General features: G+C 38.1%; 1 protein-coding gene across 1 annotated transcript; it reads right to left on the minus strand.

The window, feature by feature from the left end:
• Nucleotides 1-5,722: 5,722 nt before the first annotated feature.
• Nucleotides 5,723-14,128, minus strand: LOC132300614 (phosphatidylinositol/phosphatidylcholine transfer protein SFH3-like). The gene is made up of 13 exons (XM_059797785.1): nt 13,842-14,128; nt 12,424-12,685; nt 11,177-11,276; nt 10,789-11,055; nt 10,209-10,286; nt 9,995-10,096; nt 9,860-9,909; nt 9,558-9,657; nt 9,349-9,441; nt 9,020-9,136; nt 8,054-8,177; nt 6,880-7,271; nt 5,723-6,094 (listed from the first exon to the last, which is right to left on the minus strand). Exons 1-13 carry the CDS (start codon nt 13,885-13,887, stop codon nt 6,005-6,007), a joined length of 1,821 nt encoding a protein of 606 aa, XP_059653768.1. The 5' UTR covers nt 13,888-14,128; the 3' UTR covers nt 5,723-6,004.
• Nucleotides 14,129-14,868: the final 740 nt, after the last annotated feature.

Here is a 14,868-nt window from a genome sequence, read left to right on the forward strand (position 1 = left end):
TTGTGCGTTTCTATATGTTCCTTGTGTCCCGAATGATGTTGTGAGTCTATTGTACTCCAAACGGTCTCTGAAATGTGGTTTGAAATGCGTGTGAAGCTTTTTCAAAAATTCGTTTCTAAGCCGTGAAACTTAAAGTAGGTAGGTTCCATTCTGAGTTTGCACATCATCATATGAGAATTTGTGATTGTGTCGAGACTTCTTTTTGAACTCCCCAAAATCTTGCTTTCAAGATTTAAATGAAATCATTGAATTGGGACATCCAATATGTTGTCATTAGGTTGATCATATACAATGAATTGGGACATTCATTAAGTTTTCTATATAGTGATTTGTAATAATTGAATTGGGACATCCGATATGTTGTCATTTTTTTTTCTAGTTGGTAGTCATACATATATGTCTACACTGAGGTTCGAACCCCTGACCTACCTTTGGGAAGTAAGATTCTGGTACCGTTAGGCCACATGCCTATTAGTAATATGTTGTCATTAGCATGAATTGGGACATCCATTAAGTTTTCAATATAGTGATTTCTAATAAATGGGAGTTTAAATACATTTAAAAATATATTATAATAATGCAAAAGGAAAAAAAATAAATTTGAGGGTGACTTTTATCATATGGGTTTTGCGGTTGGTTGAAATTCAGTCTTTGGACCATACTTCTTAGGAGGGATTTTTCAGGAAGTCACACATTCTGCTACTATTCTAGCGTTAGCATGCTTACTTGCGGAGAGTTAGCACGTTTAATTGCGGAGAGTTTTGATGGGTTCACGATTATCGCGTTAGCACGCTTAATTGCAGAGTTTTGATGGGTTCACGATTATCTTTTAAAATGTGTTGTGTCATATAAGAGTGTTGAACTTACATATAACACTTTACCTTCACTTGTTCACAGAAGTTGTCACGGTTCCATCGGAACAGAGGATCGACTAGAGCATTGGAGATTAACACCGTCTTTGCCAACTAGAGCATTTTGTCACGCCTCGCCTATGGAAGTTAGGTCACGCAGGTGACACGCAGACGCTGAGTAGGAAGCTGCATGGTAACTGCATGGCGAGTAAAGTTTCTAGAGTTTTCTGGAGTTGTCTAGTGTTGTGTGAAAGATTCTAGATATGTGTTGTATATTCTAGAGTTCTCCAGAATTGTGTGGAGTAGTATGGAGAGTTCTAGAATGTTGTAGATACTTGTGGATAAGTATGGAAGTGTGAAGAAGGTGGGAGAAGATTCTAGAGAATCGATCTCCATCACCGGTTAGAATGCATCCTAGCCGTCCATTAGGGATGGGGATGCCTATAAATAGGAGTAGGACTTCATTTTGTAGCTATTAAGCCCTGGAATGAGTTTTGAGGGCCTTGTAGAGAGTTTGAGTGCTAGCCTTGTACAAAACATTCTGTGAAATAATGAAAGTGTTCTTTCCTTGTCAACTTAAGTGCCTTAGTGTGTGTGAGTGTGCAAGCCAAGTGAGGAGAGGGCAAGGGCCACTACAACACTAGTAAGCGCACGAGGGGAGTGTGTTGGCTAAGGTGTGCACGGGAGTTAGGCTGACCAAGTACTTACGAGAGTAGAAACAACGTCTTGGTGCCGCACGGGAGTAGCTACAGTGGTGTTGAAACTCTAAGCCCGTGACAGTTGGTATCAGAGCAGGTTTATCAAGGGAGCTTTGTGGAGTAGACATGGCTAGCGGAGGAGACCACCAAGTCTACGTCTTGGAGCAGAGCTTGGAGGAGAAGCTCGCCACTCACGTGGTTTATATGGAGACTAAGTTCAACAGGCTCGAGAGAAAGATGGCGGAGCTCTATGAGCTGATTGACGGCATTGCCAACAAGGCACGAGAGAAGGAAAGGGACTTACATGACCGGGTAGACGACTTGCGCGTGGAGATTGCCGAGTGCAAGAAGGATTTCTCCCAGGCACGTGAAGTCGTCGTGAAGCCAAGGAAGAAGAAGGTGCTAGAGTCCAAGCAGTATGATGGGGCGAGGAATGCGCACCAGATTGACTTCTTCTTCTGGCACATGGAGCAGTACGTCGAGTGCATGGAGATCGAGGATGATGAGGAGAAGGTGCAGACAGGCACCATGTACCTCATGGACACTGCCGCTCTATGGTGGAGGCAGCGCTTCACCGCTAGAGGCGCAAGAGCGGTTGACACATGGGAGGAGTTCAAGAAGCAGCTCAAGAGGCAGTTCTACCTCGAGTGCTTCAAGGACCTCGCCATGATCAACCTAAGGTGCCTGAAGCAGAAGGGCAACATAAGGGAGTATGTGAAGGAGTACTCTAACTTGATGTTGGAGATCCCAGAGATGCCGGAGCGGCAATGCGTGTGCTTGTTCATTGATGGGTTGCAGTCTTGGGTGGCTACAGAGCTTAGGAGGAAAGAGCCTAGAGACTTGGCATCCGCAATGGCTATAGCGGAGCGCCTTGAAGACTTTAGGCGCAATGACAAGAGGGCCACGTCTCCCAGGAGGGACCACAGCAAAGGTGGGGGAGACCGGCGCTTCAAGAAAGGGGGCTCGCCCAAGTCCAGTGATGATGAGCACAGTGATGAGGAGAGACGCCCACGCCATGACAAAGGCAAGGACCATGGAGAGAGGTCCAAGGCCAATGGCAAAGGGGAGCGCCGCAGCAAGGGTAAATGGGAGCCGAAGTGTTACTTGTGCGATGGCCCACACATATTGCGACATTGCCCCAACAAGAAGACCATGAGCGCCCTTGTGAAGGATAAAGGCAAGGGCAAGATGGACGATGTGGGCAGCGATGAAGACAGGTGCATAGGGGCTATGCAGATGCTGAGTAGCATGGCGCATGACACCAAGAAGAAGAGCAAGGCAAAGAAGGTAGCTGGGGTGCGCTATGTGGATGCGCAGGTTGGTGGCAAAGCCGTGCAAGCGTTGGTGGACATGGGCGCCGCACACAACTTCATTACCCTGGAGGAGACGCAACGACTTGGCTTGGAGATGTGCAAGACGGAGGGCTGGATCAAGGCCGTCAACTCCGAGGAGGCACGCGTGAGTAGAGTGTGCAAGGAGGTGGAGCTATGTATGCCAGGATGGAAGGGCAAGGCCGACTTCCAAGTTGCGGAGATGGACAACCACGACATGGTGCTGGGGCTGGAGTTCATGGATAGGAACAACGCCGTACCACTACCATGCCTTGGTGCGTTGATGATACTTGGAGGCGAGGAAAGCAAGGCTGCATGCATGGTGCTGCTCGTGGGCAGGAAGGAGAGTCCACAGGTGGCAGTCAACACGATGGAGCTCGTGAGGACTTCACATCTCCCGAAGGGGGCGCGAACGTCTGGGCCAAGGACATATACGCAAGTGCTGACGACCTGCGAGAGGCTGGGTCAGCTGAAGAAATCGTGACGAGGGTGTCACGGAAATGGGTGGGGGAGAATGTCACGCCCCGCCTATGGAGGTTAGGCCACGCAGGCGACACGCAGACTCTGAGTAGGAAGCTGCATGGCAACTGCATGGCGAGTAAAGTTTCTAGAGTCTTCTGGAGTTGTCTAGTGTTGTGTGGAAGATTCTAGATATGTGTAGTATATTCTAGAGTTCTCCAGAATTGTGTGGAGTAGTATGGAGAGTTCTAGAATGTTGTAGATACTTGTGAATAAGTATGGAAGTGTGAAGAAGGTGGGAGAAGATTCTAGAGAATCGATCTCCACCGTCGGTTAGAATGCATCCTAGCCGTCCATTAGGGATGGGGATGCCTATAAATAGGAGTAGGACTTCATTTTGTAGCTATCAAGCCCTGTAATGAGTTTTGAGAGCCTTGTAGAGAGTTTGAGTGCTAGCCTTGTACAAAGCATTCTTTGAAGTAATAGAAGTGTTCTTTCCTTGCCAACTTAAGTGTCTTAGTGTGTGTGAGTGTGCAAGTCAAGTGAGGAGAGGGCGAGGGCCACTACAACACTAGTAAGCGCACGAGGGGAGTGTGTTGGCTAAGGTGTGCACGGGAGTTAGGCTGACCAAGTACTTGTGAGAGTAGAAGCAACGTCTTCGTGCCGCACGGGAGTAGCTAGAGTGGTGCTGAAACTCTAAGCCAGTGAAAATTTGCTGACTAACACCGTCTTTGCCGACTTCAACTCATTTCTCAATCGAAATGGGTTTTGTTATTTGTAGAAAGAGAGTATATATAAGGGTTGGAAATAAAACAACTACCCACGTAAATGAAAGTGTTGGAAATAGTTCACCCAAAATCAGGGTGTTATCCATGGATAACAAGATTTCCAATAGATTGGGAGACTGTATAGAATTTCCACTAAATTGTAAAATCGAACAAAATAATAGAGGATTACACATAGATATCACTCACCACCTTCAACCCTTTTGTACCCCCAATTACTCACGGAATATAATCTCTCTCAGTCTCAAAGTTTTCTCGTAGTCTAGTCTCTCACAATCTCAAAGTTATCCCATTGTTTAGTCTCGTTTGAGAGTATCAACTCTTTCAAACTTTGGAGTTTTTTTGTGGGCAAAATGGTAATTTCATATACTCCGACATTTTATCATTTTTAACTATAAAATATAAGGGATAAAATGCTAAAATCACTTTAGAATATAAAGTTTATCCCGTCCAAAGGGCAGGTTACTTTAACAAAATGTTTAAGTTTGATATCATGTGTAATTAGGTTAAACTTGGGGAGGTCAGTGTAATTTACCCTTGAAATGCCCATAGTAAAGACGTCCACAACAATTACACATGCATCTCACATTTGGGAGGTGACATCAGTAGCAAATTGTAAAAACCATTTACAAATGCTACCCATAAGTGAGTATAGTCGCAAGCAAAAATTGTAGTGTATGGATGTTCAAATCTAGTCCCTTATTTAAAAGTTCAAAAGGTGTCATGAATTTCAAATCATCATTATCTATAAATAATTTATCCTGTCCAAAGGGCAGGTCACTTTAACAAAATGTTTAAGTTTGATGTCATGTGTAATTAGGCCAAACTTGGGGGAGGTCAGTGTAATTTACCCTTGAAATGCCCATAAGAGTAAAGACGTCCGCAACGGTTACAACTACATCTCACATTTGGGAGGGGGCAACAGTAGCAAATGTTGCCCATAAGTGAGAGTAAAGTCGCCTGCAAACTCTAAAAATCGTGAGTAGTTTATGGAGGTTCAAATTATTATAAACTGTAAAAACCGTTTACAGATGTTGCCTATAAGTGAGTAAAATCGCCTTGGGAGTTTTTTTATTTGGGTAAAATGATAATTTCATATACTCAGATATTTTATCATTTTTAACAATAAAATATAAGGGATAAAATGGTAAAATCACTTTAGAATATAACGTCCATCCTACCCAATCTGTTACTGGGGAGGTCAGTTTAACAAAATGTTCAAGTTTGATGTCATGTGTAATTATGATAAACTTGGGGGGAAATCAGTGTAATTTATCCTTAAAATTAAAATAGAATCTTGTTACATTACTACTATATTTGGAAGCACTGAATTGGCGTGAATTAGAAAAAAATTAGTTAAAATCTTAAGAAATTTTGTTAAAATTGTAAATTTTTATTTCAATTCTAAATCCAAGACATCGGTTTGATACTCTAAAACACAATATGTACGTTACCCAGATGAAAATGATGCGTCTTTCAAGCCGTTTGGTCTAGAAAGCTTGACTTAATTTTTGTTATATTAAATTTAATGGGACTAACATATTATATCTTCATTTAAGTATATAAGAGCATAAAAACAGTGTTGAAGAGTGAAAACATGAGAAAACAACCTGTGGCCTTGCCTTACGTTAACAGTCAAAACACACACATATAAGTGTAAATAATGGCAAACAGTGGGTATTATACAGTAGCTCCGAACTGAAAATTGGTGTTACAGAAGAACTTTACAAAACACACATGGGGCTGAAAATCACAATCTCCTACCTGTTACAATTGCAAAATGCTTTATATTTTTTTTATTTTTATTTTTTATTTTAATTTTTGCCAGGATCGTGCATCCGCTGCTGCTGATCACCTTAATAGCAAAATTGATTATGCATTCAAAAAGCGAAAAACTTCTGCTTCTTCTTCTTCTTTTTCTCGATGAAGGCTAGGAGTTCTCCTTGTCGAATGAGGGAATCTTCAAGAGCCTGCAAAATCATCATACTCATCGTCATCCTTGCCCGGAGTATAAACATTACTTTTTCAAGCAGTTCCATATTGTTATATGTCTATTTGCTCAGATTAGAGTACAAACTTTATAAAACTAATAAAAATTGTTTTGCAAAGAATTTCCTTTTTAACATTCCATTTTAGTTGGAGCATTGGTGCAAAGGGATTCACAGCAAGTATTGATTTTATCTTAGGGTAAACTGCATAAAAAACTCCCTCCAACTTTCACAGATTTGCCTGGTGATGCAACTAATCCTCTCAACCATCAAAAAGTTGCAATTCACCCTGGTCTGTCATTTTTCCGTTAACATGCATATTGATTTACATTTTCACCCACGATGATTTAAAAAATAATAATAATAATAATAAAAAGAATTGGAATGAGGGCATTATGGTCATAAGGACAAAAATTAACTGTCACGTGCAATGCACGTGACTACTTTCCCATTTCTTTCTTCAACAGTATAAAAACATGGGGTGATTTGTGTAGTTTTGGAATATTTGAAGGGGATTTTGTGGTGTTAGGGGGTTATCTGCAAAAGCTTGATATAAACCAAGTAAGAATAACCCAAATGTAATTGTTTCAACATTTGCTCCTTATATAATATATTATGCTGCTATTATTATTGTTGTTTTTATTATTATCTTATATATATATATATATATGTTTTAATGTGTGTATATATATATATATATATATTGGAAGTTAAAGCAAACACACACCTATTATCCACACTAGGTTTTAGAAGAACCAAATCAGTACCTTTTTGGTTGCTGAGAGCTCCTGCTCCAAGGCATCAACACGACTCAAAGCATTGTTCAGCATTTCCTCCTGCTCAGGTGGCATTGTGGCGGGTTTGTTGCTGAGAGCGCTGAACTTCTCCTCTAGCTCCGTCATGCGCTTCATCATCGACAAGTACTCGGCGGTGGAGATGGTGGGTGGTTGTAACTTGCAGGGATGTGCTTGAACAGTGATCATGGCATCAACACCATACATGGAATCGGCATAGAGGGTGGCATCTGTAAGCTTTCTCGGCATGTTGCGAGTCAACCGAACCATGGTGACGATGCCCATTACAAAAGCCATCACCCCAGCCATAATCTGATTGCTTATTCCTTGAGGAGTTTTACAAGCATCGTGCATGGGGAAACAATCTGTGCAACCATGGAAAGACCAGCATATACATCTATTGTTAGGAAAACTATTTATGGACCTGCTTGGAAACCATTTCCATTTTGCGTTTCTATTTTCATCCAAAACATAAACAATGGTTTTGTTGTGGAGCGCGTTTTTGTTGTGCAGTGTGTTCAATAGTGACCGGAAGTATGTTTGGTAATAAAATATTTGTTGCAAGATTTTTGAAAGCAAAAAGATGAAAACATATTTGGTAAAAAGAGTGTTGCAAGATTGAGAAACAACCCGATTAGACATGGGAAACAACCCTAAATGTGTCGTATTTGTATTTGACCCGCCAACCAATTTATAACCCGATTAGACATGTTTAACTCAACTGCCGTGTTCGTATTAGAAATGACCATAATAGTATGAAATTTTAATTAAATGTGTTGTGTTATCGTGATGTATCATATCGTGTAAGGTCTTGACCCATTTATTAAAAATAGTTTACGCAGGCCTTGTCGTGTTATTTGTTTAACCAACGTGTTATGTTCATGTTAAGATTCCTTGACATGAACAATAATCGTGTTCGCATCGACCCATATAACAAGATATCCATGTCATGACACTACACGGAAACACAAACTGCCACTCTAACATGTGGATGGGTGGGTGGGTGCTATGGTTTGCATTCATAGAAGCGAACACATGAACTGGTGGATCATATATTAATGATGTTATGAATCATATAAAACAAACTTTTAACTGGAGATTGTTGAAAAATTGGGAAGCATAACCATATTGAAAACAAATTATGTACCTTTAGAAAGGGCAAATGTGTCTTTTTGCGTAGCTTTAGGCCAAGTTGCATCCACACCCTTGTCAACCATTGGCACAAATTTGTCATGCCCATAAGCACCATGGTCGTTTTTGCTCATGTAAGCCTGCATATATATATATATATATTGGTTACCTCTATTAGAAATTCAGATCGAGGATATCTAAATGCTCAAGAAAAAGGGAAACAGACACAATAATGTACTATTCAAATGAAGCTGCTAAACAACAGTGATATTTTCATTACCAGATCTGTAAATAAATAAATGAGGCATCCAAAGAATAATGTGTAAAAAGTGCAACAAATTCCAGAAAATCCACATTTTTGAATACCAATTATTAAAAAATAAATTATAAACATTACTGAAGAAGAATGTTTTTTTTACTTTTATTTTATTTTATATATATGTTTTTTTAACTGAAGAAGAATGTAGATGACTTCAATTACCATAAGAAATATGGAAATGAAAGAATCTAATATTAGGAAAGTTGCAGCCCATGACAATTCTAGACAAAGATACGCTTGAATAAATTTGATCAAAAATGTAACATAGGAGGTGCTATAACCACGGAGTGTCTAGCCCGGATGGTATGATCCCTCATCCCTCCTCCCCAAAGAATAGGTTGAGAGTTCGAGTCCCGCTAGGGGTATTTTGTAGGTGTGTGTGCTTGCTTAACTTCGAAAAAAAAACCTTCAATTTTTAAAAAAAGCCTCAATGCATAATGACCTTCCAAGACAATTTGTAACACAATACTCTTTCAAGACAATTCGAATACTCGTATAAGCATCCTTCTTGCCTCTCTAACATTATAATCAAGCAGCACACAACCAGTTTCGACTGACTCAATTAGCTAAATTTGCTACCTCATGCCATTCTAAGCGGGTTCATCTGACTTCTCAGTCCACATACCAATATTTTTAGTTACAGTGGGAGCATAGAAAACTTACTTCTTCATGGATGGGATAGAGTTGTGGTTGCGGATGTGTTATATACTCCCGCGGAAGCGTGGGAGAATCCATGTCTGAAACTGGTTTCGTGTTGAAAGAGTTGCCTTTCTTCATGCTCTATAACATAAAGAGAAATTAGTCGATATTCGACAATAAATGGACTGAAAAACCTTATCAAGCCAGAAATTTTAGTAGTCTAGCCCAATTGTGCAAATTTCATAAAGGGGAGGTTGAGAGTTCGACCCTCATAGTGGGCATTTGTGTGTGTTTGTGTGTGTGAAGGTTATAAAACAAAAAAGAAGATGCAAATGTATGACTAAAGACCCCACCATTCGGTTTGCGCTCTCATCCTCAGAGATGGTCTTCTCATCAATGGTTGGAATCATCTTCGATGAACATTTGGCTTCGCCATTATGAACCATCTGTTGCATCAAATTAACAATATAACTTTAACACTCCCTCGTGATAAAATTAATTCATAACTAGTAGAATTAACAAAGGGAATCACTATTGAAAAAAGGGGTAACAGATAATTAACCTTCATTATATCCGGATCATTCCATGGACCCTTATCAGAACGCAGACAACCACCTTTGTTTGCACAAGTACATTTACCACCCAAAAATTCTGGAAGCTCACTGTAAAAAAAAAAAAAAAAAAAAAAAAGGGAGGTTCTATAAGGCTCGATAATGAAGTTTAAAAAGAACAAGTCATATTTTGTTACATTTCACAGATATATTCATCCAGGAAGCTTACTAGCACTAATTTTCCGATTTAACTGTTTTAAACTATAAAATCCATGTGTTCTACTAGAAGATGAGAAGCAACAAAAAACTTTACCTAGCATCAATTATTTCAAGCAACTTGCTCTCAAATTTGTTACCCAGAACCTGTCATAGAGAACCATTAACTACTTTAGTGGTTTAAATTAATATATACAAGCACTTCTTTGAACGTATAGATCAAATAGCTTACATGAATTTTTGCTGTGGTCTTGGGGTCAAGGAATGATTTGACAGTGTTCCATAAGAGTCTAAAACCTGATCCCGCGTTAATGATGTACATGCGGCACAGAGTCTACAGTAAAGAAAACATTCAATGAGAATTAAGGGGAGAAAAAAATACTATCATCCTGACTGAGTCGAATAACCAAAAACATTTTCTTGAGTTCTCGGATATAAAATAGTACCTCAGGATAATTGTCACCATCGATCTTTTGAAGAGCCTGAATAAGTTCCCTTGCAGCTTTGTTGAAGTTTTTCAGTCCCTGAAGCATCAATCATGTAGATTACAATTATACTGGTGTAATTCATCTCTTAAAAAAATAATATAATTTTTTTTCTTTTTTCGATCTACCGGTCTTGAAACCTTGACCTAGGGCTTAGAAGTCGAGAACCGAAGCCACCAGAACAAAGATAGACTGGTAAATAAAATTAAAATTAAACCTCCCAATCTTGCTTTTTCGGGGGGAAAAACAGGTAGTCCTAAAACTTCCAATAGAATAGCAATTTTGTGTGATATATCATATACACAATACGAAAATTTGAGTGCATATACATTTGCAGCCACTAGAAAGTCAAGAATAGAACCCTTCTCAATATATATATATATTTTTATACTTTTTTATATCTATTTTAAGGATTAAAAGTATAGCAGTTTTCATTTATCTACACATTAAATATATTTCACTTTGGAGATCAGCTAATTTGAAACGAAGTGTATGTCTTTTGTTTGGTTAATTAAAAGCATTTGTAAAGATCCTCACATACCACTCCTTGAACATCAAGAATGGTGGTGCTCTGATCAATGTGCTTTTTTGCTGCAATTGAACAGGCTGGGAATTTGACAGCAAAGGTTCTCTCAAACTCCGATACGTGGTACTTTATGTAGCGCTCCATTGTCGTGACTTGCATAAGCTTGTTCGGATCAACTTTGCCAAGTCTCTCAATATAAACCGGACGCCCTTCTTTATCAACCCCGTGATGTCCTTGTGGATAGTATTCCAAGACCTCATCTTTTTCCCTGAAATCAAACTCCTAAACAAAGAAATTAAGGGAAAATTCAGAGACAATAGGATAGTCAAATGAAAGGACTTCTCATGTGGTTGGTTTTAAGAGCCATTTTAAACCAATGATAGCTGATATTTTGCATAAATACCTCCATGACTGTATCAGCACCAAAGTCCTTCCTCCACTTGATCATGTCAGTCCACATCTGCTTCGTTTTCTCGATATCGAATTTCCTGGCCTTCAAAAACCTGAATCATACAACACCCACTTAATGATTCATCCAAAGATTATTTGAAGAACATGAAATTAACCAAAGACATACAGTAGTACAGTTTTATGGACGACTTCATAGAGTTACTTGTAAATTCCATGACAACATAAATGTCCCTTGTAAAGGAACGTGCTGCTTCGACTTCATCACAAAGAAAAATCATTGAACTAAAGTTCTAATAACTCTCTCTGCAATAAAAAATTTAATATAACAAAAATAATACCATTTTACGAAAAACAAATTTTATACCATATGTATATATGACCAGATCATTGTATTTTTAGCTAAAATTCTGATAAAAAAATTCTATAATGATGTGCTACAGTAGCAGGGTTTGGCACACAAGTGAGGGTAAAAATAGGTCTGCAAATGAACTATTTCTGGAAGGTAAACCAAGAAAGACAACCATACAAGCCGAATATGAGGACAAGCAGATGAGGCAGAGAACAGGTTCAGCTTCTTATTGAAAAGCCCTGCCTGCTAGACTCAGCTCAGTGCCAAATGTAAAGAATAAAATGAGAGAAAACAACAATAGATGTATGATAGAAAGGAAATGAATCGAAAGTCCTCAACTTTAATGCAACTTCAATAAGTCTCATATTGACATATATGCATGATTGAAATGAACTACCATGGAGAAAGTAATCCTTTTGCTTAGCTCAATTGGTACCACTTCTTCCTTCTGAATGGAAAATTGAAGGTTCGAGTCACCAATGAGACAATAATGGTGAGTGTGTATTATTTGCCTATCCAAGAAAATAAATAAATAAAACATGTGCCTAATTGTGTCTTGGTTTTTGTATTCTATAAGTGGCTCCACTTCCTTTGGTAAGATGACATTAGTAATCTGCATCACCTCAGTAAAAATAAAATGCTCAACACTAAGATTGAAACCATTCACTATCTGCTGCCCCATTATGGTAAGAGAATTATCATGGTCATTGCACCTATATAATGAGTAGATACCTCCATGGTTTAAGACTTATTCGGTTCTAATGAAATCAAAAGTTTAAATTTATAACAACTTCCTCGTTTTCATTTACAACCCAATTTAGCATTCTAACCATGAGATATATGACATATCACTTCGAATAATAATAATAGAACATGAAAAAGAAAGTAACCTTAGCATCATATGATAATCATCGTGTTTTGCAGGTAATAGTTCGTCCAAGATAAGTGCTTGACGTAATGCATCCACCACCTTTATTTCCTCTGCATCATGCTCATCCTCAAACGCAACGTTCATGACTCTACTATTTCTCCGGCCCCTTTTTGTCAAAGAATTCCTAAACTTGTTTGAGGCACTAATTGCCTTCTTCTTAAGTGACCCAAGCCTTGTCTTCCTCTCATCTTCAGAGTGTTCGATGTCAGTCCTTTCAAGACCTGTAGACAAAGCAGGACAATAAAGATTCTAATACACACCATAAATGAAGCAAGCAAGCTAAGAAGCAAACTCTTGCAGTCGTTGTTGCCTTTTCTAATACTATCATTTGGAAATATTAACTTGCTATTGATTGAAAATGCTAATCACAAGTAAATCATGACAACATATAATATGTTTGAAATAAAATTGTTCAATGGTCTCAACTTTTCAATAATAGAGTTTCTGCAATCCATCATAGCCAAACATTTTGTAACCTATTACTTTTTCTCAAACATTATAGCATCAAACCCTTTCTAGAAGCATGAATTCATTGATTTTGATTTTCTTTTAATAGCATTTTTTTCTTGTGTTCTAATCCATTGTTGGAGCTATATCTCATAATAACTCATTTAAGTATGAACATCTGATGGGATATGGGGTGCGATTCGTACACGAGTTGCACGTGTTCCAACGTTACTTTTGGAGAAGAGGAAAAGAGAAATAGAATTAGGAATTTTTGTAATTTAGGGCTACATTATTATGTTTATTTTTGCAATGTTCTGATTTTAGGATTATTTTAGTATTTTCATATATTAGAGTTTTCTTAAGTTTCGCCTATATAAAGGCTTCTTTGTAAACGTACAATGCAGTTTTGAGAATATTAAATATTATTGTTGAGTTGTGAACTCCCTTTGCGTCTCTTCTCCCTCCTTGTTCTTACTGTTCTTAATCCCTTAGTCTTTCTAACCTACATCATTCGATCTATTTTCTCACCTCCTTCATCTGTCTTCTCATCCCCTTTGTTTACCCTCATCTCATCTTCTCATTCTCATCACCCTCTTTCTTTCTGGTTAATATCTAAACGCTATTGTTACTACTTGTCCTGCTTCAACATCTCAAATGAAACCAAGGATCTTCAAAAATATAGAAAATACAAAATATTTGACCATTCAACACTTATTAGTTTACCAATGGGCATTACCCGAGATGGTATGATCTCTCCTCCCTATAGGGGAGATTGAGTGTTCGGGTCTTGCTAGGGACAATATTATGGGTATGTGATCTCTCTTGCCTATAGGGGAGGTTGAGTGTTCGAGTTTTGCTAGGGACAATATTATGGGTGTATGTTTGTCTGAACTTCGGAAAAGTAAAAAAATAAAATAAAATAAAACTTACCAGGTTTGATGGGTTGCTCAAGAGGCCCAGACATATTGTCATTCATAGTTGTAGGTTTGCAAGTTTGCTCACGAGAGAAAGCAAAAGTGCAGATGTCAGAACTTATGCCCTCGCTAAGTGTCTACACCTTTAGCAAAAAAAATAAAAAACAAAAATTCAGGAAAGCACATATTCAAGAGAACAACACTCGAATTCAATATGTAAAACCCCAAAGAGTACATAATATGATCTATATTATGCCATATGATTGAACCTCATGCCGAAGTTCCAAAACCCCAACTATACCATCAACCCACGCATTCCAATCTTGATTCCAATTTAAGCATTGACCAATATGTGTGTGTGTGTGTGTGTGTGTGTGAAAACATATATGGATGAACCATGAAACCACACCACTGTTCTTACCAATCAACATTTTAGCATTACCATCCGAAATTTTGGGCAAAGTGCTACAGGATCCATTGTTTTACATAGAAATTTCACACATTTGATTCTTTTCATATCCCTACTCCTAGTCCAATGCGCATTTTCTGTCCCTCAAATTCCCCCAATATATCTAAATTTTTTAACTCAACATTAAATTTCAAAATAGATAATAAATAAATAAAAATTAAAGCTATCCAAAATATTCTTTTTCAAAAAAAAAAATTTACTACCACCAAGCAAAAAATTCAAATTTGAGAAATTTAGTAAAAATATATATAAGCATAATCCTTGCATTGCCCCAATTAAAAGAAGTATACAACAGTGTATATATATATATATATATAAAAATTATGGTATTTGTTGTAACATCAATTTTTTTCCCAGAAAGGGTATAAGAAAATTGATCTTAATATCACAACCAATGTCAACAATCATGTATATCTATGTATCTACACACACACGCATATATATATACACACACACACACACATGTAAAGGTGAAAAATTAGTCTCTATATTTCCAACATATTTACATCAGAATCAATAGCTATGTGAGGCAGAAGAATTCAAAAAAAAAAAAAAAAAAAAAAAAAAAAAAAAA

Source organism: Cornus florida, unplaced genomic scaffold (assembly GCF_030987335.1).
Source record: "Cornus florida cultivar Cherokee Brave unplaced genomic scaffold, ASM3098733v1 CherokeeBrave_3.0.0_Hap2_Chr03, whole genome shotgun sequence".
Classification (NCBI taxonomy): Eukaryota; Viridiplantae; Streptophyta; class Magnoliopsida; order Cornales; family Cornaceae; genus Cornus; species Cornus florida.